Raw genomic sequence first — 27,278 nt, forward strand, 5'->3', positions numbered from 1 at the left:
TATCCACCAGCAGGGTCAAAGCACTTTTGCCAGAAAGACAACTATGTTTAACAAAATGTCTTAAAAATCACAGCCTCAAAGTCAATATTGGATTGCAATTGCTCCTTGCCAGCAATAATTACATCCTGGAACAAAACAAAAATTACAATTAGCTAGATTAGATTGATCTTGCTTTTTATAATTTGGACATGACCAGATAGTTTTCACATTGTTTTCTAGATTCCAGTATTACTGTATGGAACTGTTTGGCTGGAGCCATGGTCAAGTCTTCATGTCAAGGCTGAGATGTTGACTGGTCCTTTCATCTTTATTTTATTCCAGAACTCTCTGCCATTTCTTGATATCACTTGGTAGGAGTCATTTGGGCAGATTAGCTTTCATCATGGTGGGGATATCAGAACGAAGATTATCCAATGAGCATCTTGAGAGAGAGTGATTATGTTTTACTATTGTCATTGGCAATCAACCACCAGGCTCTCTTACTTGAAACCTGTTTGGTTTAATGGTGGTACTACACAACATGATGGCCACGTGTATGGTGATGCTTATTAGTTTTGTTTGGCTGTCAACCATTATTCATGAATAAATGTGACAGGACTGCAGAGCTTTGATCTGACAGCTGTCTTTCGCAACCTGATTTTTGCTGTTTAGCATGTAGATATTCCTGAATTGACAACTCCTTTGTAGGCACATCTGGTGTTGCTGCTAGCATATACATCTGGATTCATCATTGTTCCCTGGCTTGATAGTTATGGTTGGCGAGAAATATGCAGGCTGTGGCTTTAAAATATGAGGGTATATATTTCTGCTATCGCCAATTGTTCTGTGCCACAGAAGTACCAGGTTTTTCCACTGGTAGATCTGTTCCAGATTTAATAGTTTTAACAGTTTCTTACACTAAAACAAGTCCCGCATCGGACTGGTCAGCCACAAACGAGCCTGCAGCTGTCGTGGACATTACCCCTCCATAAATCTTTGTCCGCGAAGCCAAGCCAAAGAGAAAGAGCACATCCAAAGCCCTTCAAAGTTGTGGAAGGTACTCAATAAAGACTTTATTTCTGGAAGTATTAATTTTGCTTCACTTCATGTTTTGGGAATATAAATTCATAAACTTCCTACTTGTGGAACACATGACATTACATAGAGCTTGGGAGGCAGGAGGAAAACATTTTAAAAATGTGCCAAATCAGATTTTGTCATATCTGAATAGAAAATACTGCTTCGAATGTCATGGAAACTACAGCTAAATTAAATGCTTAATACTTTTTCATGTTTAAATTACCTCTAATAAAGATTTAACTCCTTCCACACAAATTTCATGCAAGCCCACAATCTGCACTTCATGGTTGCCATCTTCTCTGGCAAACAGTCTGAAAATTAAAACACAAAAAGGCATGAACACATACCTAAAGCAAAATACCCCCTGTAGTTTTATTTCTCCAGAATCTGAAAGCAAAGAAAATGGGTATAATGGTGAGATTAAAGAATGTGAGTTTAAAATTATTCAAATACAGAAGATAATTAAAGAATCATCAAACAGAAGAATGTACAGATACAAAATAAAGAGTGAAGACAAATATTACATGTGGAAGACAATATTCACATACAGATCTCCAAAGGATGCCAGATGTCACCTGTCAGTATCAAAATACATCTCCACTTCCACATTGAGGAAAAAAAGGGTTAAAAATGGAAAACAATCAAGTCTGCCTGGTTCACATTACCTTTGTAACTTCCTATCAAAGACCTTGTGAAGGTCAATATACAACACATCCATTACATTGTTCTTGGCTTATTTTTTCCACTTACCTCTAAAAATGAATTTGATATAGTTAGAATTAATCCCTTTATTTATTCAGTTACTTCAGAACTTGAGTCAAAGGTGACTTGGCGATGAAAAATCATTGGAGACTGCCTTTGATTAAGAGTTCTAACTACTTTCTAACTTGGTCTTTGATCACAGATTATGCATACGTCAGTTACCCCGAACAGTCTTTTCTCCATCTGTTTCCCCCTTGCATACCATAATATAGACAAATCGCATCCTAAATGTCCACCTGATTATTTTCAAAAGCTGAGGTACGTCATTAAATACCAGTGTTTTTTCCAGTTCTACAAATTATTTTAAAACATGACGCTTGTATACTTTTTCTGTTCCTTTGCTCATAAAGCATTTCTAAGCAACGGCAGAATATGATCTTGAATGTGCTTGTTTGAAGTGCAATAGATGCAAATTCAACTCTAGCTTTCAAATGGGAAGTTAACAAGTTTTTGAAGGTTAAAAACACTAAAAGAATCAGCAACACAGTGGATCTCACTGGAAGTCCGTTGAAAATGTTAGCCAAAAGAACATTAATTTTAATGTTCATCTGAGAAAACACCATAAAAACAATTTTGTTTTAGATTGAATAAGAAATATCAAGAGCACTAAATGTCTTCCTCTCAAATGGTCACTTTTCTACAACTGCATCTTCGCTAAATACTACACTGAAAATATTTTCATCGTCTTTCAAATCTAACTTTGTATTTGCTTACCTTTTTCGACCATTTAGCAGATCATATAATTGGCCACAATATATCTCATAGAAGCTTATCCAGATGAAAAGTGCTCTGTCGGGTTCGGAAGTTTGAAGATGTCTGAAGATGTCCTCAGCGGCAAGTGCATATAACCCTGGATTTCGATACGTTCCTATCATGGTATGAGTTTTTCCAGTTCCAGTTTGTCCGTATGCAAAACAAGTTGCCTTTCCACTTGGAAGTTACAATGAGCAGAAACAAAAAAGGGAAATAAATATAGATTGATTTTTGCAAATAGTTTATTTTTCCTGTTACATCCCAAACATGTAACAGAGGACACAATACATAGGGGTTAAATTTTAACTATATTCATTAATAACTATTAACAATACATCTTACCCAAATTAACTCCACTATATACCTCTAATAGTCATGGTGGGGAGCTGGCTGATGGAGGACCTCAGTTTTCTTCAGGCTGACTTCCAGGCCAAACATTTTGGCAGTTTCCGCAAAGCAGGACGTCAAGCGCTGAAGAGCTGGCTCTGAATGGGCAACTCCATCTCCATCGGGCACACAAAACTCAAAACGGTCAACCAGTTTACCTATCTCGGCTGCACCATTTCATCAGATGCAAGGATCGACAATGAGATAGACAACAGACTCGCCAAGGCAAATAGCGCCTTTGGAAGACTACACAAAAGAGTCTGGAAAAACAACCAACTGAAAAACCTCACAAAGATAAGCGTATACAGAGCCGTTGTCATACCCACACTCCTGTTCGGCTCCGAATCATGGGTCCTCTACCGGCACCACCTACGGCTCCTAGAACGCTTCCACCAGCGTTGTCTCCGCTCCATCCTCAACATCCATTGGAGCGCTCACACCCCTAACGTCGAGGTACTCGAGATGGCAGAGGTCGACAGCATCGAGTCCACGCTGCTGAAGATCCAGCTGCGCTGGATGGGTCACGTCTCCAGAATGGAGGACCATCGCCTTCCCAAGATCGTATTATATGGCGAGCTCTCCACTGGCCACCGTGACAGAGGTGCACCAAAGAAAAGGTACAAGGACTGCCTAAAGAAATCTCTTGGTGCCTGCCACATTGACCACCGCCAGTGGGCTGATAACGCCTCAAACCGTGCATCTTGGCGCCTCACAGTTTGGCGGGCAGCAGCCTCCTTTGAAGAAGACCGCAGAGCCCACCTCACTGACAAAAGGCAAAGGAGGAAAAACCCAACACCCAACCCCAACCAACCAATTTTCCCTTGCAACCGCTGCAATCGTGTCTGCCTGTCCCGCATCGGACTGGTCAGCCACAAACGAGCCTGCAGCTGACGTGGACTTTTTACCCCCTCCATAAATCTTCGTCCGCAAAGCCAAGCCAAAGAAAAGAAAATACCTCTAATAGTAAATATACAGATAATATCTATATATATGTGGGGAAAAAAAAACCCAGACCACTTCAGTCTGTGCCCAATATTAAAAAAAAGGGAAAAAATCCCCAGTCTGGCCAAGTAAGTCAGCCCAAAAATTCACTCTCCAAGTTCAATGTCCAAGTTCAGTTCTTCAAATGATAACAAAAGGATGTTGAATGAACATTGGAGAGAGAGATGACTGATGCTGCTTGGCAGTAAACTTACAATCCTTTGCTGGTTTCTTCACCATAGACTTCCCTTTGTTCTTCAGGGTTGGTTTGTTTTTAACCCTCTCACTTATGAAGCCTGTGCATTTCACACAGCTTTCCACAATTTCCTTCTTTAACTGCACAATCAAGGTGACCTTTTTGTCACCCTCATATTCAGTCAGCCAGAACTTCTCAACACAGAGCAAGGGCTGTCTGTGTATCCTTCTGGTTGGTCCACTGAACTGTCTCTGCTTCACCAATTGGAATTCTCTCCCCCTCCTCAGAAACTCTAGCAATTAATGTATTCCTCTCTTATTCTTAATCGGCACAGCTCGACCTTGGCAAGCCAGCACTGATTTGTACCACAATCAATGTTACTCAGTTCTCAGTAGAAATTCATCCTTTAAAGTGACAGTCCACAGTCCAAAAGTTCAGTCCATGGTCCATAAAACTCCCCTCTTCCCAGGCACACACTTTCCCCATATGACGACCTCAGTCCATACCATTCACAGCCAACTCAATCAAAGATAATTGATTTTATTTTCCCTTCCTCCACAAGAAGAGAATAAATTTAAGGAGTTATTAAAATGATTCGAACCTGTTTCGCTTAGTACAATAATAGCACCACACAACCAGATTCTTGGCCTTCATCCAAAACTCTGACTAATTTTCCCTTATTTGTCGAACATCGTTGGTGTCACTCACAAATTTATGTATTGCAATAAAGCTGAACTTGATGACATAATTGACTACTACACAAAGAATAGAGTGAGGAACTAAGCTCCGAGCTTGAGGAGCCCTTGTCACTAAGGAGCTCAGGTTGCCAATCACATTGAAAATAGGATCTGCCCTACCTCACACCGATAACTCTCAAGGTGGTTATGAGTGTGAGGTAGGGAAAATTGGATTGTTGTGGAGAAGGTTTACATAGGTCAGTACAACAATGTGGCTGAAGGGCCTGTATTGTGCTGTTATGTTCGAACTAGAATTACTGTGTCCACAATGCTTCAAGTAAAATCTTTCCAAAGGTGAAAATAACAATTTTGAGAATTATTTCATACTTTTTAAATGTTTAAAAATGATATGAAGTACATGATCGAATTTCTCATCTGTTCAGTTGTTAAGCCAAAGTTTCAACTTCAGACTGCTCCACAATGAACATCATAACTGTCTATTCTTTGATGGTATACAATGAATCAAACAAAAATGCATGGTAATGTTTACACATTAAAACATACAAAGGTAGATCAGTTCATAGTTCAATAATTTAAACTCTTTTTCCTGATTTGATCTGAGGGAATGACATTGTGTGTCAGTGACTAAAATTGCTGCCTCACAACTCCAACAACCCTGACCTCCATCATTGTCTGAGGAGATAAGCAAGAAAACATGCAGGTGCTGTGTTCTAGTGCAATACACACAAGTGCTGGAGAAATACAGCAGGTTATGCAGCATCCACAGGAAACAAAAGGCTTGTGGCTTTCATTAGTAATCTGTAAAAATAGGTAGGCACCTGAATGAAAAGGTGGGGTGAGGAGGAGCCTAGGCTAACAGGAAAGAGTTAAGAAGTGGATTCAGGTGGGACAGTACAAGAGCAAGAAGCTGAGAAGGGATAGGGAAAGACAGAGGGCTATCTCTCTGATGGGAGAAGGAAAGGAAAAGGAGTGAGAAGCTGGAGGAAAGAGAGACCAGGTAGGGGGATTAACAGAAGTTGGAGAAGTTGATATTGATGCCCGTCTGGTTGGAGACTGCCAAGACGGATCATGCAAGGAGAAAGGAGGGAATTTATGTCTGTAATCAGAGGAAGTGGAGGAGGTACTTAATTAATACTCTGCATCAATATTCATCAAGGAGAATGCCATGGAGTATAATGAGATCAGAGAGAGGAATGTTAATATCAAGGTGGTGGTGGTGCTGAGTCTCTTGATGTACATCAGTGGCTCTTAACTTTTTTTCCACTCAAATACCACTAAGTATTTTCTATCCCATCGGTGCTCTGTGATTAGTACGGGATTGCTTAAGGTGATATGTGAGTGGGAAGGGAAGGTGGAGAATACAGCTCTAGATCCAATTGTTACTGAAATATTTTGCTTGAGAAAAATTGTCATTGGCCCATTTTCTTTGGAGTTATGAAACTGTGCATATCATGAGTCAATTAGGTACGATTAAAACAGTGCTTTTCCAACTTTTTCTTTCTACTCAATCCCTTACTAAACACAGAGCACCGAAGGATAGGGAACACAAAGTGGTATGTGAGTGAAAAGAAAAAAGGTTGAGAACCACTGATGTACATTAAGGTGGATAAGATCCCACAGCAAGACCAAAAAAGATTGGTCCAAGCAAAGGTGGTGAAAACTTGTTGATCATATTGAATGTCTAGAAAAGCTGTAAATTGTGGAAAGGAAAAAAAAAAGTGCTGAAAGTAAGATATACAGATCATATCAGTTGTGAGAAATCTGAACTAAAAGAAAAACAGAAAATGCCAGACACAGTCATCAAGTCAGATAGCATCTATAGAAGGGGAAACTGAGCCAATGGACAGCCACCTCCCTCATTCCATCATGAAACAAATGACCTGAAACGTCAACCTTGCTTCCTGTCCTGCAGCTTCTCCCTGACATGCAGCGCAGTCCCAATATTCTTTGCAACCGCTTGAGAAATATGCAGATCTGGCACAGACCAGAAAGGCCAACTTTTTTTCTCTCGATTCCTTGGCAACTTTCTCCAGACAGCCAAACTGTTATTAACAAGCTTTCAGCAAGCTCCTCCACGTGTCACCAACCATCCATTTACTCTTTGTCTCCACCCAATAGACATATAATGAAAGAATAAAAAATTCATCGTTGCAGTTAGCAAAAATAAAGTGGCATTAAAATAGTGCAGACAGATCTTTGGTCCTGGAGAAGTTTTATGGTTAGATTAGTATAGGAGCGAATTGAGAACAAAAATTCCTTAGTGTGCTTAAAAAGGATGACCTATCCTGTACGCACAACACCTCCTCATGAGTTCTGAAGGCACATCAGTGCCTACACTTCCTTCAGAGGTTGAAGAAGGCAAGGCTACCGGCCCCCATTTTAACAACATTTTACAATTGAAAGTGTTCTGCCTGGCTGCATCATTGTGTAGAATGGTAGCTGCAAAGCATCGGACTGGATGTCAATACAAAGGGTCATTAAAACAGCTGAGAAGATTATTGAGGTAGCCCTTTCCTCCACTGACAACATTCACCAGGAGTGTTACTTAAACAGGACTCAAAAAATTATTAAGGATCCCTACTATCTATCACACAAGAACTTTGATCTACTATCATCAGGTCAGAAGTATAGGAACATCAAAATTAGAATTGCCAGACAGAGAAATAGCAACTTCGTGCAGGCTGTGTAATTTGATGAATAGTATCCCGTAACTTATTATACCTGCATCTTGTCTCTGGTAAACGTGACTAATTATTCCAGAATATTAGGATGGCATGGTTGGCATAGCAGTTCACACAACACCTTTACAGTGCCAGTGATTGAGAGCAGGGTTCGAATCCTGCGCTGCCTGTAACAAGTTTCTACATTCACCCTGTGCCTGCTTGGGTGAATTCAAAACGTGCCAGGGTGTAGGTTGTAAATTGGGTGTGTTACGAGCCCAGAGGACCCCCAAAACCCAGCAGCAATAGATACTCACCAAGACAAATGGTTACTTAAACAAAAGTTGTTTTTAATTATCTTTAAACATGAAAACAGAATCACACTAACTTAACTAACCTAACTTAACCCCCTTCTAATTCTAAGCGCACATGTATGTAATGTGTATACAAGTTCAGAAAAGTTCTTTAATTCACAGTCCAATCTCACTTCTCACTCCAAGTTCACTGGTTGCAGATAATTCTTATACTGTGCACAGAATTTAGCATTTATAAAGTTCACCAGGCTTTGGTGCTTGAAAGGTAAATGGTTACTGCTCAGGAAGGTTTTTGTCAGTTTTCAGAAAGAGATTTGTTGTTCTAGTACATCCACATCTGATTTCCTTCCATCAGCCACTTTAGTGTCTTGCTGACAAAACTTGCCCCCTCAGGCTTCTCCAGATGATAACCTCTTTCTTTCAGGTCACCACAGAGTTCCTTTTTGTTTCCCTTATTCCAAGTGAAACATGAGAAAGCCAGTCCTCTCTTCTTGCATGAACCACAAGGACTTTGACCAGGCTGAACTAAGCACACACAACCAGTCTTCCAAAATGGGGTTTTCCACAAGCTTGCCAGCTTGTCCAGTTCCAGCTGCTGCTGGCTGTAAAAGTGTGTGTGTGTGTGTGTGTGTGTGTGTGTGTGTGTCTCACAGAAGGAAAAAAATCCTGTGACTCTTTGCTTACAAAACCACATGACCCTCTTTGAATAGCAAGTTTCCCTCCAGACTCTGTGGATCAGACAATTTCTTTCATCTGTTGCCTTTTTGTAAACAACAATCCATTAGTGAAATCTCTTGGGCACTCTCCAAGGCTTTTGCAAAGGCTCTGAGGCCCTGACATGTCTAGCATGAGCAGAGCTCCAGCATTTTACATAAGATCAGTTTTAAAGGGTTTGTATGTGACCTACACTAACAAACCCTTCCCCAATTTATCTCCAAAAAAAATATCCATATTCTGTCACAGGTGTAAATTGGGCAGCACAAACTCATGGGCTGAATGCTATATGTCTCAAAAAAATCATATTTAATTAATATACTTTTACATATGCATGAGATTAAATGCTGTGTGAGAAATGTATTATGTGTATGTGTGTGCACTGTGTGACGGATTATGTTATATTTTTTATATTGCATATAGATAGGTTTCAAAAGGAGATAAATTGTGGCAGGTGTTTTAGTTAATGTCACATACAAACACTTCAAAATAGGTCTCATTTAAAATGCCAGAGCTCTGCTCAAGCCTGACAGTCCAGGTTCTGAGTGCCTTTGAAAAAAACTTTGAAGAATGCCTTTAAGGACTTCACAAGTAGGTGTTAATTGGACATGCTGTGGAGTAATAGATTATTGTTTTGGAAAGCAATAGATGAATGAACTCAGAAGTTTGGGTCCGGTGCCACAGTCTGAGTGCAGTTTGCTGTTCTAAGAGGGTCATGTGGTTTTCTCTGGATTGGGGGGGTGGGGGGGTAAAGAGAAGAAGAGAGAGAGAGATGGCTGGCTGTATAATGTTTCACTTGAAATAAGAGAAACAAAAAGGAACTCTGTGGTGACCTGAAATAAAGGGGTTATCACCTGGAAAACTCTGATGAGGCAAGTTTCTTCAGCAAGACACTGAAGTGGCTGATCAGAAGGTATCAGTTGGGGTGTCCAACGAGCAACAAATCTCTCTGAAAACCAACAAGAACCTTCCCGAGCGGTAACCATTTACCTTTCAAGCACCAAAGCCTGGTGAACTTTATAAATGTTAAATTCTATGTAGAAGAATTGCCTGATACCAGTGAACTTGGAGGAGTGAAAAGTGAGTTTGGACTGTGAATCAAATAACTTTTCTGAATTTACACACACATTACATACACATGCACTTAGAATTAGATGGGAGTTAAGTTAATAGTAATAAGTTAAAGTGTGATTGTGTTTTCATGTTTAAAGATAATTAAAAGCATCTTTTGTTTAAGTAACCATTTGTCTTGGTGAGTATCTATTGCTGCTGGGTTTTGGGGGTCCTCTGGGCCCATAACAGCTGTGGTCTGGAGAACTGTAGTTTCATCTAGTTGCATATATACAGTTAGATAATAATAAACTTGAAGAAAATGTTCTTGAACATAAAGACCTTTGAAAAAATACACTCTAGTTCCAAACAAAAGTGCAATCTCTTGTTCCATAAGATAGCTTTGATATTGAGCTTGAATAAAGCATTAACTAGACTGATGTTGGCTCCTTTTCTGAGGCAGCACCTCATGCAAAGTGACAACTCAGGTAGACTGGGTGGTGAGGAAGCCATGGAATGCTTACCTTCATTGGTCAGGGGAATTAGTAAAAAAGTTGATATTTCATGGTACAGCAGTATATGGCATTGGTGAGACCACACAGTGTAGTGTGCTGATCTGGTCACCCTGCTATAGGAAGGATATTAACATGTTGGAATGGGTACATAGAAGATTCATCAGGATGCTGCCATGACTGTGATCACAGGAAAAACATGCAAACTTTTTTTGCAAAGACAGCACCAAATATCAGCACTGAACCAGAATTACTAAAGGTATGAGGCAGCAGGCCTATGGGAGAGGTCAGAGACACCACAGACAAATAGAACCAGATGGTTTATTTTCATTCTGCAACTTTGTGATCAACATCAAAATCGACGCAATACCAATGCAGACTCTCAAAGTCACCACTTGAGAGTATAAACAAATTACATGATCAGAATCAAATAAGATGTCATGAAATAGTCTCTCTCACAAAAGGAACACAACACAAGAAATAGGAGCAAGTAGAGCCACAAAGCAATTTGAATCTGCTTCACCATTCAATAAGATCTGGCTGTTCCAATCTTTTTCTCAAATCCAATTTCCTGCCGGGTCTCCATTACTCTCAACTTCTATAATGGCCAAATCTGTATTTTTTTGGTCTTGAATGCACTTGATGGTTTACCCGATTCACAATCCTCAGAAGATAGGTTTCCTCACACCCTCATTTTGTGGACAGCTCCCGGTTACCCATTGTCTATTTTTGTATACTAACAACATTTCATCTATTCCCAAAGTTTTGTGGTTTCCAATTGCTTACCAATTAATCCAATTCAGTACATTTGTTTCTCCCCACACCACCAGTCAGGACTTAAGTTCCCACTGTTGACTTCCCTTTTATTATTTGTCGTTTCTCCACAGCCTAGATTGAAAACAGCTTTTAAAATCCAAAAACTATTTCTCTGCAAATTTGCCCTTTAGTTTTTATTGCTCTCCCTTAGTTTTCAACATCAAAAACTTTTTTCTCCTCATTCACTGCTAATTTTTGAGTCCTCTACAACCAACAGACTGATATTATTCTTTAAACTACATGCTGCACATTTACTCAGATCCATCTACTAATACTCCCACAAACTACAATCCTGGTGCGCAATGTTCTGGTATTTCAATTTGTCCATTTACTTGTTTCCACAACCCTCTCAGTAATACTGAATTTCAACAATTCACATGAAAATTCCCAACATCAAGTATCACAACTCTTTTTCCACAGTTCTAATTTCTGATATCTTATTTCCCAAAACTCGCCTTGGTGTTCTTCTCTCCCTGCTCAAGTCTCTCATTGTTTCAAACCCTTAGATATAAACCCTTACTCAAACACTGTTTGATTCATTTTCCCAATGCTACCCATTTACACACACCTTGATTAATATATAATAAAGACTTCAAATACAAAATTTCAATTAAAGTGTATTCATAATAAACTGAATCCAAAGATAATGCTTAGAACTTCAAGCTGGTATAATGAAAATATTATCCAAATTTTTCAAATCACTAATAACACATTTGGCCTGATATATCAATGTGGATTAGCAGAATGTTTTGACATAGCATGAATAATAGTTCATATGATAATGGTGATGAAGTAAAGTGACATACCCGACAAAAACATGCTGGATGAGGGGATAAGCGGTCTTCATGTACACATCATGATTGGTACAAACCTCCTCAAATACTTCATCAAAATAAAAAACATGCTGCAAATGAATCAGACTGAATTTAGTTTAAAATAAAAATCGAGAATGATGAATGAATGGTTATGGAGGATTTCAGTATATACTATTGCAAGGGATTAGTATTTTGAATTAAATAAACATTATCACTGACACCAAAGGATATCAAATATTTTACTAAAAAAGCAAGTACAGTCAAACCTCTGGTATCTGGAATTCAAACAAGCAATAAATAAATAGGATGAATGAATAAGAAGAAATAAAAATTTTAATAAAAGTTTAAAATTGTAGAAGTGAATGTTCTCTGAAGTAACAAAAATCTTTGGTGAAAATGGGAACAAATATTCAGCCAGTGGAGTGGCTTGGTTGTGCTTTGCTCATTACAGCTGTTTGAGTGACATTTGAATAAAATTGTGTTACCCAGGATGGAGAACTAGCTGATGCTCATCATTGGGGTGACTCTCTTAAAAGGTTTCCTTGTCCCTGCTTCGTCAGAGTCTTTACCGATATATTATTAAGTATATTAGGAAGGCTTTATCTGTAAACCTGGGGGGGACAGTGCAGCAGGGACGTTACCTACAACAAAGATAAATGTGTATTCCTCACATCACGCCTGGCCATACTCAGCTGAGCCGTGAAGAATGGAATTTTTGGCCCCAATCCCAACTGCATGCACCCCCTGTTGGAGCTCCCACATCCCCATAGCCTCAAGGCCCTGAAATTGTTCCTGGGGGTTTTTCTCTTATCATGTCCAGAGCATCCTCAACGATACAGATAAGGTCCGCCCTCTAGTGAAAGCCACCTCATTTCCTCAGTCGCCAGAAGCTTGAGGCCTTAAGCCACATCAAAGGTGAAGGCTGCGATGTACATTGTGGACAAATCCATTCCATTCCAGGTGGAGAGTGAAGCATCGGACTTTGCCCTGGCTGTTACACTTAACCAGGCAGGTAGACCCATAGCAATTTTTTCCCCACACCTTCCAAGGCCCCAAGATCCAGTACTTCCCCCATCGAGGAGGTGGCCCAGACCATCATTGAGGCGGTATGCCACTGGAGGCACTATCTTGCCGTCAAATTATTTACCCTGCTGATTGACCAACGTGCAGTCACTTTCATGTTCAATAACAAGCAGCAGAGTAAAATCAAGAACAAGATTCTGAGGTGGAGATTCAAACTCTCCACCTACAACTATATCTTACACCAGCCCGGAAAGATCAACGAGACACCAGGTGCCCTGTCCCGAGGGACTTGCACCAATGTGCAGACAGATCATTTACAAGCCCTCCACAACTACCTCTGCCATCCCGGGCCACCAAGTTCTTCCATTTCGTCAAAGCCTGCAACCTCCCCTATTCGGTTGAGGACATCAGAACGATCACCAGAAACTGCCAGGTCTGTGCAGAGTCCTAACCACACTTCTAGCAGCTGGACAAGTCACACCTGATTAAGGCCATCCACCCCATGAGAGCCTGAGCATGGATTTCAAGAGGCCCTTGCTGTCTTTGAACTGCAATGTGTACTTCTTCAACATCATTAATGAGTATGCACATTTCCCCTTTGCCATTTCCCTGCCCAGACATGACAACCGTCACTGTCAATGTGCAGCCTCTTCACCCTGTTTGGATGCACCTGCTATATTCATAGTGATCAGGAGTGATGAACTGCACCAATATCTGCTGGTCAAAGGTATCACCACGAACAGGACTACCAGCTAGAACCCTTGAGGGAATGACCAGGTGGAAAAGGAGAATGCCACTGTCTGGAAGGCCAACCTCCTGGCCCTGAGGTCAAAAGGCCCTGCTTGCCTCCCACAGGAAAGAGGTCCTCCCTGAAGCGCTCAACGCAATCAGATCCCTCCTGTGCACCACCATCAATGCCACCCCACATGAAAGGTTGTTTCCCTTCCCCAGGAAGTCCACATCGGGGATCACAATGCCATCCTGGTTGACATCACCAGGGCCAGTCCTGCTCCTGAAGCATGTGAAAATTCTCAAGTCTGACTCACTGGTTGAGAGGGTCCACCTCCTTCATGCCAACCCCAAAATGCCTATGTGGTGTACCTGGATGTGCGCGAGACACTGTCTGTCTGGAACCTGGCATGCGCAGAAGACCCCAGGACTCTGGCCAACAAACCAGTACTTCCTCCACCCCACGAAGTACCATGTTGCCCTATCCCAGCCTCCACCCTAACTGTCTCAGTTCAGACACCCCACCCATCGACAACAACCAGACCATCCAGGAATCAACAGCTGAACCACAGCAGCACTACGACAGTCATAGCAGCAGACAAGAACACCGGACAGACTGAATTTATGATGGATATGGAACCCATTTCACCCCACCGGACTTATTTTTAAAAAGTGGGTGAATGTGGTGGAACCACTGTTAATACATATATGGCTAGCCCGCCTCTTGCTGATTGTACCCGTGGCTCATCCCACTTGATTCCCCTAATAAAGGCGGCACAGTCCCTCCCCAGAACAAGCTCAAGTCAGCAACACGAGACAGGCTTTTATTACCATAAACAGAAGGCACATCAGTCAGATTACCTCTTCTTTGGAGTTATTGATAGCGCATCAGTCAGGTGTTAAACTGATGGTTTAGATTTGGGTTTAAATGATTCAATGCAATACAGTACCAGAAACTGGGTACTTAAACAATTCTCACATTATTTTTGATGTCAATTTGCTACAATTATGGTGCGGAATAAATTCACCCACATATTTACAAAATGGTCAACTCACTAATGGAAAACTGCAGTTCAAGTGAACGCATCATTAATAGACCTGGGTTACTTTTGAAATTAGATTTCAGTACAAGTGTCTTGAATTTTCTCAGCCCCCTCCCCAATCACCAGAGGGAATACTGTAAATTTTATGCACCTAAATTTGTGGGACATGTTGTGATGCACTGCACTTCCAGTCCAGCATCTTTTTTTTGTACTGGATTTGTTTTGCCCTTCGCTAAACAGTTGCCTATTTGCTTTCTGATCCAGCCTGCGCTTGCCTTGTTCGGGGCTCGTGCAGCTCCAGAGTTGCTCAGATCCATCGTGCATGTACCAGCCAGCCCTCGCACATGCGCACAAAAGTAAAGATGGCCATGCCCAGCCAACAAACCCAGGCACCAACTAATAAAGCAAGAACATTTGGCCCCTACACGCTGGACATCTGCCCATCCTGACTGCACCCCTTTGAGGTCTGCACCCTTGGCGGCTGCCTAATTTGCCTCGTGTTAGTGTGGCCCTGGGAACACACGACAGGTATTGTGTATCTGTGGTGGAGGGAATGAATGTTTAGGATGGTAGATGATTATGATATCAATTAAGCAGGATATTTTCTCCAAGATGATATTGAACTTCTTGAGAGCTGTTGGAAAGACTTGCATTACTGAAATCTGCCCTAGACATGGTGGAGAAGTTTTGAGGAAGGAGGAAGTAAATCACTCATCACAGCACACCCAACTTCTCACCTGCTCTTCTGGACACAGTACAAGCATTGCTGGTCCATTTGGGTTTATGGTGGTGGGGAAAAGGACCATAGTAATTTTGAAAAGATTACATTTTTGTTTGTACTTTTCATTGAAGAAATTCTTGAAGATTCTTTGGCTAGACTGCTAATCCAACATGGCTACAAGCCAGCTTCGGAGGTCTCTCTGATGGAGGGATCAAGCATTCAGTAGGAGCAGATATCCATTTAAAAGAAAAACAGAATTGATATTCTCAAGTCTAGGATCACATCAACTCCACACCCGACTTGGGGGGAGTCACGTGATGGAATAGTGGCCAGTAGGAGAACACCAGCCCTCTCCAGAAAAGAAGGAAAAAAGAAAAAGCAAAGCCACACATACCACAGCAAATAAAAAATAAAGGTTTGGAGAAAATGGCGCCAAAGAAAGAAAAGCCAAAAACAATAGGAAGAAAAGAAGAAGGAAAGACTTCGGAAGAGAAAGGTGAAGGACTTACCTGTACAAAGAAAAAGTGAGTAGATTAGAGATGGTAATGACAGAAATAGGGAAAAGTAGACAAGGTGGAAGAACGAGAAACAGCAATAGAAATGGAAGTGGACGACTTAAAAAGGAAATTAGAAGAATCTGACAAAAAAGTTAAAGAAACACAGGAGTTGCTAGCTCAGAAGATGGATATAATGGAAAACTATAATAGAGAAACAATATAAAGATAGTGGGCCTTAAGGAAGATGAAAAAGGCAAAGGTTTGAAAGAATTTATAAAAGAATGGATCCCCAGGGTCCTAGGAATGCCAGAATTACAGGAAGGAATGGAAATAGAAAGGGCACACAGAACATTAGCCCCTAAACCACAGCCAAAACAAAAACCAAGATCCATTCTAGTAAAATTCCCGAGATATACGACAAGAGAAAATATATTGGAGAAGGCAATGAAAAAAATAAGATAAAAAGCAACTGGAATACAAAGGTCAAAAAATTTTTTTCTACCCAGACACAAGTTTTGAGCTCCTGAAGGAGTTTAACGCAGCAAAATCGATCCTATGGAAGAAAGGCTATAAATTTATGTTAAGATATCCAGCGGTGCTTAAAATAGTTATCCCGGGGCAGCAAAGCAGACTGTTCTCAGATCCGGAGGAAGCACGAGAATTTGCAGAACATTTGCAAAACAGACAGAGAGATGAAGAGATGTAACAAGAATAAGAATGATGACAAACTTCATATAAAGAAGAAGAATAAAGTATAAGTAAGAACTAAGAAAGGGAAGAAAGGAAGTAAAGGGGGGCGGAATTAAGAGTGAGCTTTGTTATATGTGAAGATGGGAGTCTTTTCTGGAGAGGGCTGGGTGGGAGTCTTTTCTGGAGAGGGCTGGGTGGGAGTCTTTTCTGGAGAGGGCTGGGTGGGAGTCTTTTCTGGAGAGGGCTGGGTGGGAGTCTTTTCTGGAGAGGGCTGGGTGGGAGTCTTTTCTGGAGAGGGCTGGGTGGGAGTCTTTTCTGGAGAGGGCTGGGTGGGAGTCTTTTCTGGAGAGGGCTGGGTGGGAGTCTTTTCTGGAGAGGGCTGGGTGGGAGTCTTTTCTGGAGAGGGCTGGGTGGGAGTCTTTTCTGGAGAGGGCTGGGTGGGAGTCTTTTCTGGAGAGGGCTGGGTGGGAGTCTTTTCTGGAGAGGGCTGGGTGGGAGTCTTTTCTGGAGAGGGCTGGGTGGGAGTCTTTTCTGGAGAGGGCTGGGTGGGAGTCTTTTCTGGAGAGGGCTGGGTGGGAGTCTTTTCTGGAGAGGGCTGGGTGGGAGTCTTTTCTGGAGAGGGCTGGGTGGGAGTCTTTTCTGGAGAGGGCTGGGTGGGAGTCTTTTCTGGAGAGGGCTGGGTGGGAGTCTTTTCTGGAGAGGGCTGGGTGGGAGTCTTTTCTGGAGAGGGCTGGGTGGGAGTCTTTTCTGGAGAGGGCTGGGTGGGAGTCTTTTCTGGAGCGGGCTGGGTGGGAGTCTTTTCTGGAGAGGGCTGGGTGGGAGTCTTTTCTGGAGAGGGCTGGGTGGGAGTCTTTTCTGGAGAGGGCTGGGTGGGAGTCTTTTCTGGAGAGGGCTGGGTGGGAGAGAATAACAGTCACTGCGAAATCAGTTGACGCTTGCGAGCGGGTTCGCAATCCAAATGGAGAGGGGAGATGTGGTTGCCCAACAAGGGACAAGGGGCAACTCAGGGAGGGGGACACATTTGGGGTTAAGGGAATTTTAGATGTGGGAATAGTGGAAATATTTTATGTTTTAGAAATGTTGTCTTACAATGTGTTAAAAAAAAGAAAACAAATGGATAAGGAGGAAAGGTGGTGATGAGGAAGCGGAAAGGAAAGGTAAACAAAATATGAAATGGCCATGTTGAACTATATGACTTTAAATATTAACGGAATACATAACCAAATCAAAAGGAAGAGGCTGTTAAATTTACTGAAGAAAGAAAAAATTGATGTAGCATTCGTGCAGGAAACACATCTAACTGAAGTGGAATACAAGAAATTAAGGAAAGACTGGGTAGGGCATGTAACGGCAGCATTGTATAATTCAAAAACCAGAGGAGTAGCTATATTAATCAATAAAAATGTGCCAATCAAAATAGAGGAGGAAATAATAGATCCAGCAGGGAGCTATGTAATGATAAAGTGTCAGATATATTCAGAATTTTGGAATTTGCTCAATGTATATGCACCTAATGAAGATCAAAAATTTATGCAAGATATCTTTCTCAAGATTGCAGATACGCAGGGGAATATACTGATAGGAGGGGATTTTAACCTTAATTTGGACTCAAAGATGGATAAAACTGGAAAAAAGACTAGCAGAAAGAATAAAGTTACCAAATTTATGGTTAAATCGATGCAGGAAATGCAATTTTTGGATATATGGAGGAGACAACACCCAAAGGAGAAGGAATACTCATATTATTCGGGTAGACACAAAACATACTCAAGGATAGACCTGTTCTTGTTGTCAGCCCACATCCAAGGGAGAGTTAGGAAAACAGAATATAAAGCTAGATTGTTATCGGATCTCTCACCCCTGCTATTAGCAATAGAGCTGGAGGACATCCCACCGAGAACATATAGATGGAGATTAAACTCCATGCTACATAAAAGACAGGATTTTAGAGAATTAATTGAGTGACAAATTAAATTGTACTTTGAAACAAATACGGAATCAGTGAAAGATAAGTTTATACTATGGGATGCAATGAAAGCGTTTATCAGAGGGCAGATATAACTAAGATGAAGGACTACAATCGGGAAATAGCAAGTACAGAAAAAGAATTAGCAATAAAGGAAGATACAACAAAAAGAAGAGAATTGGCGGACAAAAAATAAAACATGAAACACTACAAACATATAAGGTGGAGAAGAACATAATGAAGACAAAACAGAAGTATTATGAGCAAGGAGAAAAATGCACAAAATACTAGCTTGGCAGCTTAAGACAGAACAAACTAAAAGAACGGTATTAGCATCAAGGAAAAAGGACAAACAAATTACATATAACCCAACGGACATCAATGAAAACTTCAAGGAATTCTATGAGCAACTACACCAAACTGAGAATGAAAGGAAAGGAGACAAAATAGATGAATTTCTAGCTAAAATTTAACTACTGAAATTGCAAGAAGAGGAGCAAAATAAATTAATAAAACCATTTGAAATAGAGGAAATACAGGATATATTAAAAAAATTACCGAACAATAAGACGCCAGGAGAGGAAGGACTCCCAATAGAATTCTATAAAACATTTAAAGACATTAATTCCTCCTTTCATGGAAGTAATGAACCAGATTGAAGAAACACAAAACATGCCAGATTCATGCAAAACAGCAATAATTACAGTAATACCAAAGATGGGGAAAGATCCACTAACACCAGCATCGTATAGACCAATATCACTGCTTAACTCAGATTATAAGATAATAGCTAAACTATTAGCAAACAGATTGGCCGACTGTGTACCAAAAATAGTAAAACTAGATCAAACTGGATTTATTAAGAAAAGACGAACAAAGGACAATATCTGTAAGTTCATTAACTTAATCCATGCAGTACAAGGAAACAAGACGCCAACAGTGACGGTTGCTTTAGACGCAGAGAAACCCTTTGACAGAGTAGAATGGAATTATTTATTCAAAGTATTACAGAGGTTCAACCTACCAGAGAAATATATTAATTGGATTAAAGCATTATATAAGGGACCTTTGGCGAAGGAGACAGTAAATGGATATATATCAAACCAATTTAAATTAAGCAGATCAACTAGGCAGGGATGTCCACTATCTCCCTCACTGTTTGCGTTAACTATAGAACCACTGGCAGAACAGATAAGAACAGAAAATAAATTAAGAGGGATAAAAATAAAAGAGAAGGAATATAAAATCAGTCTATTTGCAGATGATGTCATAGTATACTTAACAGAACCAGAAATATCAATAAAAGAATTACATAAGAAATTGAAGGAATATGGAGAAGTATCTGGGTACAAGATCAACACAAATAAAAGTGAAGCAATGCCAATGAATAATGCGGATTTCACAAAATTTAAGAAAGAATCACCATTTAGATGGCAAACACAAGCAATTCGATACCTAGGTATGCAACTAGATAATAATCTAGGCCATCTATACAAATTAAATTATCAGACATTCATGAAGAAATTACAAGACGACTTAGAGCATTGGAAAGACTTACCACCAACACTGATTGGAAGGGTAAAATAAACATCTTCTCAAGGATACAATACCTATTTCAATCATTACCAATTCACCTAACAGAGAAATTCTTCAAGGAGCTAAAGAAAATAATAAGGAAATTCTTATGGAAAGGGGGAAACCGAGAATAGCGCTAGATAAATTAACAGAATGGTACAAACAAGGGGGCTTACAGCTACCAAACTTTAAGAATTATTATAGAGCAGCACAATTAAGATACCTATCAGAATTTTATCAAACAAGGGAAAAACCAGATTGGACCAGATTAGAACTAGATAAAATAGGGGAAACAAGCTGTAAACCTAAACAAAAATGGGAACAAGATCTAAACAAAGATAAAGAATGAAACATGGGAAAAGCTATGCTCCGGAACTATGAGAAATACAATAAACACGAGGTTACGCATGATACAATATAATTGGTTACGCAGGTTATACACCATGCCCCAAAAGTTAAATAAATGGGACCCAACAGTATCAGACAGATGTTTTCGCTGTAAGAAGGAAACGGGAACAACAGTACATGCAATTTGGGCATGTGAGAAAGTGGAAAAGGTTTGAGAAGATCTAAACCAGGTATTAAATAAAATCACAAAAAGCAACATACCAAAAAATCCAGAGATCTTTCTTCTAAGTAATATAAGTAAAGAACTTGGACTCGATTTGGATGGAGCACAAAAAAGATTTATTATGATAGCCTTAGCTATAGCAAAAAAATGTATTATGTCAACCTGGAAATTAGAAGATAGCCTGAGAATACAGCAATGGTACAGAGAAATGAATAAATGTATTCCATTGGAAAAAAATAACATAATTTTAAAAATAATATCACAGTATTCAAACAAATTTGGGAACCGTACATGGAACACAATAGAGAAATCCTACCGTGGACCTCCACCACCTAAAATGACAGAAGGAGAAGACAACGAAATGAACTGACCCAGTATGTAAAAGTAGAAGACACAATTTTCTTGTTTATTTTCATTGTGTGATGACATTGTTTAATGGGTTTAATGTATCATGTAGGTTGAACGTTGAGTGAGTGTGGAGGGGGGGTGAAGGAGGGAGGGGGGAAAAGGGGAGAAAATTACACTGTGTATATTCAAGAGGGAAATGTCTGTGTGTATTTTGGTCAGTATGGTTCATAGTGTGAAAAATTTAAAAAATTTAAAAATTAAAAAACTCCATACCTGACTTGAATTAGGAAGTGCTTTGATGCCACAAGAACTGAATAGTTGAGTAAAAATTTTCACTGCTCTTTTCTTAATGATGCTATACGAGCGTCACTTCAGCTCTTCTACACCACTCTAAACTTATTTATCCTTCAAAAAACACCATTACAGGTCACTTCTTTTCATTCCAAAGAATTCACTACTTCTCACCAAGCAATGACAATTAATTTCTCACAAACTATAAAACATCAACACCTATCTACACTCTACCTAATTCACAATCTCACATGTTAATGTTATGTTGATCATTGCTCCTGCATACATTTTTGACCTGGCTCTTTCACACCATACAGCGGTTCATTTCACCCTAAAGTTTATCCACTACAAGCACAGCTACATGACAAGAAAGAAGATTGCTGCAGCCCTGATAGACACATTTTAAATCTTCGCTGAGCACGTGAGGTAATTTATGACTGGAATTCTGCAAATGTGACAAGTATATACAAGAGGGGAAACAGGAATAATTCCAATAACTTCAGACCAGTTAGTCTCACGTCAGTAGTAAAGCAATTACTGGAAAAAAACTTCAGAGGCATAGGATTAATCCACACTGGGAAGGCAGGAGCTAATTAGAAATAGAGGGTAGATTTGTTGGTGGGAAATCTTGACTAATTTAGTTGAGGAAATAAAGAATTGCTGGATGAATTCAGCAGGTCAGGCAGCATCACTGGGTAGAAATGATCAGTCAACATTTTGGGTTATCTACAGTATCTATAAACTATGGATTGATACAGTTTACAATCTATATTAGTGGTTCTCAACCTTATTCTTTCCATTGACATACCACTTTAAGTAATCCCTATGCCATAAGTGCTATGTGATTAGTAAGGGATTGCTTAAAGTGGTATGTGATTAGGAAGGGAAGGTTGAGAAACAAGGCTGTAGACCCAATTGTTACTAAAATATTTTGCTTTAGAAAAATTGTCATTGGCCCATTTCCTTTAGAGTTATGAAACCATGCACATAACAAGTCAATTAGTTATGATTAAAACAATGGTTTTTAAACTTTTTCTTTCCATATACATACCATCTTAAGCAATCCCTTACTAATCACAGAGCACTTATGGCAAAGGGGATACTTAAAATGTTAAGTGAGTGGAAAGAAAAAAAGTTGAGAACCAATCTATAGAAAAAACATCACCCAAACAAACTTTTAGCAAGACCACAAAACATGCATTAATTTTTATGCCAAAATGGGAAAGCAGTAAGAAAAACATCTTGTAAGAGATAAATGAGGTTTGATAGAGGCTTAGTTTTTTTTAATGATTTATCCATTGTAGAGGCTGAAGTGTTTGAAACAAAGGGTTCCAGATAACACAATGAACTACGAAAGTCTGCAGATGCTGTCACTCTAGTCAAAACACACAAATGCTGCAGGAAAAACTTCCAGAGGAGGTAAAGATATATTACTGACATTTTGGGCCTGAGCTCTTCCTCATTCACGAGAACATTGACAGGATTTCAGGGTCTGAGTTACAGGGAAAGGTTGTGCAGACTGGGGCTTTTTTCTCTGGAGCGTAGAAGATTGAGGGGGGACTTGATAGAGGTGTTTAAGATTTTAAAAGGGACAGACAGAGTAAATGTGGATAGGCTTTTTCAAACTAGAGGGCATGGTTTAAGATTGAAGGGGGAAAATTATAAGGGGAACATGAGGGGAAATTTCTTTACGCAGAGGGTGGTGGGGATGTGGAATGAGCTTCCGGCAGACGTGGTCGAGGCGGGATCATTGGTTACATTTAAGGAAAGACTGGATCGTTACATGGATAGGAGGGGACTAGAGGGGTATGGACCGGGTGCTGGTCAGTGGGACTAGGAGGGTGGGGATTTGCTACGGCATGGACTAGTAGGGCCGAACTGGCCTGTTCTGTGCTGTAAGTGGTTATATGGTTTAAGGTCCAAGTGAAAAGAGACAGGTGTCTGAATTAAAGGCTGGGTAAAGGTAGAAGCATGGGAGAGGGAGGGGTACAGACCAACAGATAAAAGGTGTTATATGGATAATTTGGTATGTGAAAGGCAAAAGAGGGAAAAGGAAACAGTAAGAGGAGATAGAGCTAAGAGGAACAGAGACAAAGGGAAGAAGATAGTTGTTGGCATATTTATGTCATCCAGTTGGAAGGCATCCAGTCAGTAGATGAGGTGTTGTTCCTCCAATTTGTTGGTGGTCTCAGTCTGGCAATGCACAAGTCCATGGACAGACATGTCAGCAAAGGAATGGGACAGGGAATTGAAATGGATGGCCATTGGGAGAGCCATCTTATTGCAGCAAACAGAACCAAGGTACTCAATGAAGCGATCTCCCAGTCTGCATCCGGTCTCTCCAATGTAGAGGAAACCATAGTGGTAACACTGGATGCAGTAGATGACCCCCTGTAGATTCACAAGTGAAGTGTTGCTTCGCTTGGAAGGACGGTTTGGGGCCCCAAATGGTGGTGAGGGAGAAAATGTGGGTCCAAGTGGAGCATCTCCTACGGTCACAAGGGGTAGGTGCCAACGGGGCAATTGGAGGGTAGGAACTAGGGAGTCATGGAGGAGCGATCCCTGTGGAAGGAAGAGAGGAGAATACATGCCTCGTGCTGGGATTGTGTAGTAGATGGCAGAGGAAGATATATTGGATGTAGAGGCTGGTGGAGTGGTAGAGGTAAGGACAAGGGGAATTCTATCCTTTTTACACATCGGAGCAGAGGGGGCAGGGCAGATGTGAAATAATGGAGGATATGCAGGTAAGGGATGAGCCGATGATAGAGCGGAAGCCATGTTGCTTGAAGAAGGATATTTCTGATTTGTCATGGAAGAATTGAAAGAAAGGAATGGAATCCTTACAGGGGACAGGGTGTGAAGAGGTGTAGTTGAGGCAACTGTGGGAGTTGGTGGGTTAGTAGAAGATGTCTGGCAAGAGATTGTCTCCAGAGATGGAGACAGAGATCAAGAGAGTGTCGCTCAAGATGGATCAAGTGAATTTGAGGTCAGGATGGAAGTTGGCAGCAAAGTGGATGAAGTTGACAAGGTCATCATGGGGCATGAGGGAGCACCAAAGTAGTTTTCGATGTAGCGGAGGAAGAGTTGAGGAGCATTGTCTGTGTAGGCTTGTAGCATGGATTGCACCATGTACTGTACATGTAATATTGTAATGTAGATAAATATTGGGAGATAATTAGTAAAATTAGAGTAGGTTATACACATTTTAAAACCGATTTATCTGAAATACTGAAGAATTCATATTCAGTAACAATTACAGAAACTATGAAGAATGCTATGCACATTTCACAAGTAGCTGCTAATTGAAATGATATCATCAAATGAATCAACTGGAGACAGGTCGTCTGTGTTGAAAATTTTTTACAAGGCTTCTGACCTTTCTGCAAAGTGCAGAGAAAGGTCACTCATGAGAAGTTGAGGGCCGCTGCGCGCAGAGATGCTCTCTACCAGTGTGTGTGTGTGACACTGAAAGACAGCTGAACAGTGCAAGCCAGGAAGCTTGTTGGAACTGAAACAGAAAACTCCAAAATGGCGGATGGCTGGAAGTGCTATCTGTCTCTCTTGGAATAAGAGAGACGGAAAGGAACTCTGTAGTAGCCTGAAAGAAAGAGGTTTTCATCTGGAGATCCCTGATGGGGAAAATTTCATCAGCAAGACATTGAGGTGACAAATGGTGATCCCTCAGTTGTGGAAATCCTGGACCAACAAATCTCTTTCTGCAAACCTACAAAGAACCTTCCTGAGAGGTAAACATTTACCTTTCGAGCACCAAAGCCTGGTGAACTTTATACATGTTAAATTCTGTGCACATTATAAGAAATGCCTGCAATCAGTGAACTTGGAAGAATGAGAAGTGAGATTGCACTGTGAACCAAAGAACTTTTCTTAAATTTACACACATACTTATCATACATGTGCGCTTAGAATTAGAAGGGGGTTAAGTTAGTTAGGTTTAGTTAAGTTAATAGTTAAAGTTTGATTCTGTTTTCATGTTTAAAGATAATTAAAAACAACTTTTGTTTATGTAACTACTTGCCTTGGTGAAGGTCTGTTGCTGCTGGGTTTTGGGGTCCTTTGGGCTCGTAACAATATTTACCAAACAATATTTTAAAATGTGTATATTTTTCCCATGTATGTATTGTTTGTCTTAATGTGTGTTATGTCAGATTGTGTTTCTGCATGTTTTGTACCAAGGATAGGAGAATGCAGTTTCATCAGGTTATACTTGTGCAATCAGATGATAATAAACGAATTTAAATATTAAGTGTATCAGTATGCTACTGATGGTAATTTCAAGAAAAGATGAAAAATTGCACTTGAAAAGCAAAACAACTCAAATGTTTTATCATGTAACTCTTCAATGTTTACTAAATACAGAAAAATTCTGAAGGAACTCAGCAGGTTATGCAGCATTCAAGTTCAAGCTTACTATCATCCAAATGCACAAGTACAATCTGATGAAACAGCAAAACATGCAACACATATGCAGTATAAAAATAGATAAATATTATTGAATAAATAGTAGCATTTTGGAGGGTTTGTATGAGCAGTTCATCAGTTTTTCAGCAATCTAACTGCCTGTGGGAAGAAGCTGTTTCTCAGCCTGGGGTTCTGGTTCTGATATTCCTGTATATCTTGCCCCAACGGAAGTAGCTAGAAGATGCTGCATGCAGGGGTAATAGGGGTAATAATTTTGTGTGCCGTCTTCAGATGATCCCAGTAGATCATGTCAATATGGGAGTGATGGTGGGTGGGAAGGAGTCCCCAGTGATCCTTTCTGCCACTCTTATGGACCTGTAGATCGACCTCTGATCCATTTCTCTGCAGCAACCATATAATGATGCAGCTGGCCAGGACATAGGTCAGTAGCGTGAACAGGAATGGGCTGAGCACACAGCCCTTAGGTACAGGCAGAGCTTGATGTTCTGCTGCCAACCTGTACAGATTGTGGCCTTTCCATAAGAAAGTCTTTGATCGAGTTAAAGAGGGACGTTGAGTCCCAGCGAGGACAGCTTCTCCACCAGTCTCTGGGAAATAATCGTTTTGAACGCCAAACTGAAGTCCGTGAACAGCAGCCTGGCTCATTAGTGCACAGTTTATGAAGTATCCAAAATCTAATTCTCCAAAATCCTCAATTATCCAAAATATTTTTAAATTTTGGATAAATTAGGATATCCTAAATAAATGAAAAATGCTCATTTATCCAAAAATTTTTCAGAGCCAACCTGAACGGAGATATCAGGCTCCCAGGCAGGTGCATGGACCTCGGTGGGGAGGTGTCCGTGATCAGTGGTGGCCAGCAATTTTATTTTATATAAAATGAGAATTGAACATTATTTTAGTGCTTAAAATACCCTCTCTTGTTGCTTAAACACTGTTACAAGTAATTTGCTGTTGCTACTGTGCTATTTTTTAAAAATGGCCAGTTCTCCTAAAAAAATCATTTATCCGACATAGGCCCAGTCCTGTCTATTTCAGATAATCAGAGTTGGACTGTATATGATTAATATTTCAGCCCTGAGCCCCTCGCCAAGGAATGAGAAAAAGCAGGCAGGCACCTGAATAAAAAGGTCAAGAGAAGTAAGGGCAGGGGGAGGAGCACAGGACAACAGCCAAAAGGCCATAATTGGACGTGGACTGAATGACCAGAGAGGAAAAGTGAGAATTGATCAGGAGAGGGGGAGGGTGGTTAACGGAAACTGGAGAAGTTGATGTTATTGCCATCTGGTTGGAGGATGTCCAGACAGAATACGAGGTGATGTTCCTCCAATATGTAGGTGGTCTCAGTCTGGCAGTGTACAAGTCCATGGACATACATGTTAGCATGGGAATTGAAAGTGGTCATCACTGGAAAATGCCTGCAATTGCAATGAACAGAACTAAGGTGCTCAATGAAGCAATCTCCCAGTCTACATCCAGTCTCTCTGATGTAGAGGAGACCACAACAGGAGCACTGGATGCAGTAGATGATCCTTGTAGATTCATAAGTGAAACGTTGCTTCACTTGAAGGATTGTTTGTGGTCCCTGAATGGTGGTAAAGGATCTATAGACTTTTTTGTTGTGTATTTTCTACAATCACAAGATCTGCAGACTTTCTTGAGGTCAT

General features: G+C 40.5%; 1 protein-coding gene across 1 annotated transcript in view; it reads right to left on the bottom strand.

Annotated features, from left to right (window-relative positions):
• The window catches only part of LOC138757202 (kinesin-like protein KIF24), an 81,735-nt gene that overhangs the window by 43,483 nt on the left and 10,974 nt on the right, over window positions 1-27,278 (bottom strand). The window contains 3 exon segments of the mRNA XM_069924168.1: window positions 1,283-1,370; window positions 2,536-2,751; window positions 11,709-11,806. Of these exon segments, the coding sequence (XP_069780269.1) occupies window positions 1,283-1,370; window positions 2,536-2,751; window positions 11,709-11,806 (402 nt within the window).

The sequence above is a fragment of the Narcine bancroftii genome, chromosome 3, assembly GCF_036971445.1.
Source record: "Narcine bancroftii isolate sNarBan1 chromosome 3, sNarBan1.hap1, whole genome shotgun sequence".
Lineage (NCBI taxonomy): Eukaryota > Metazoa > Chordata > Chondrichthyes > Torpediniformes > Narcinidae > Narcine > Narcine bancroftii.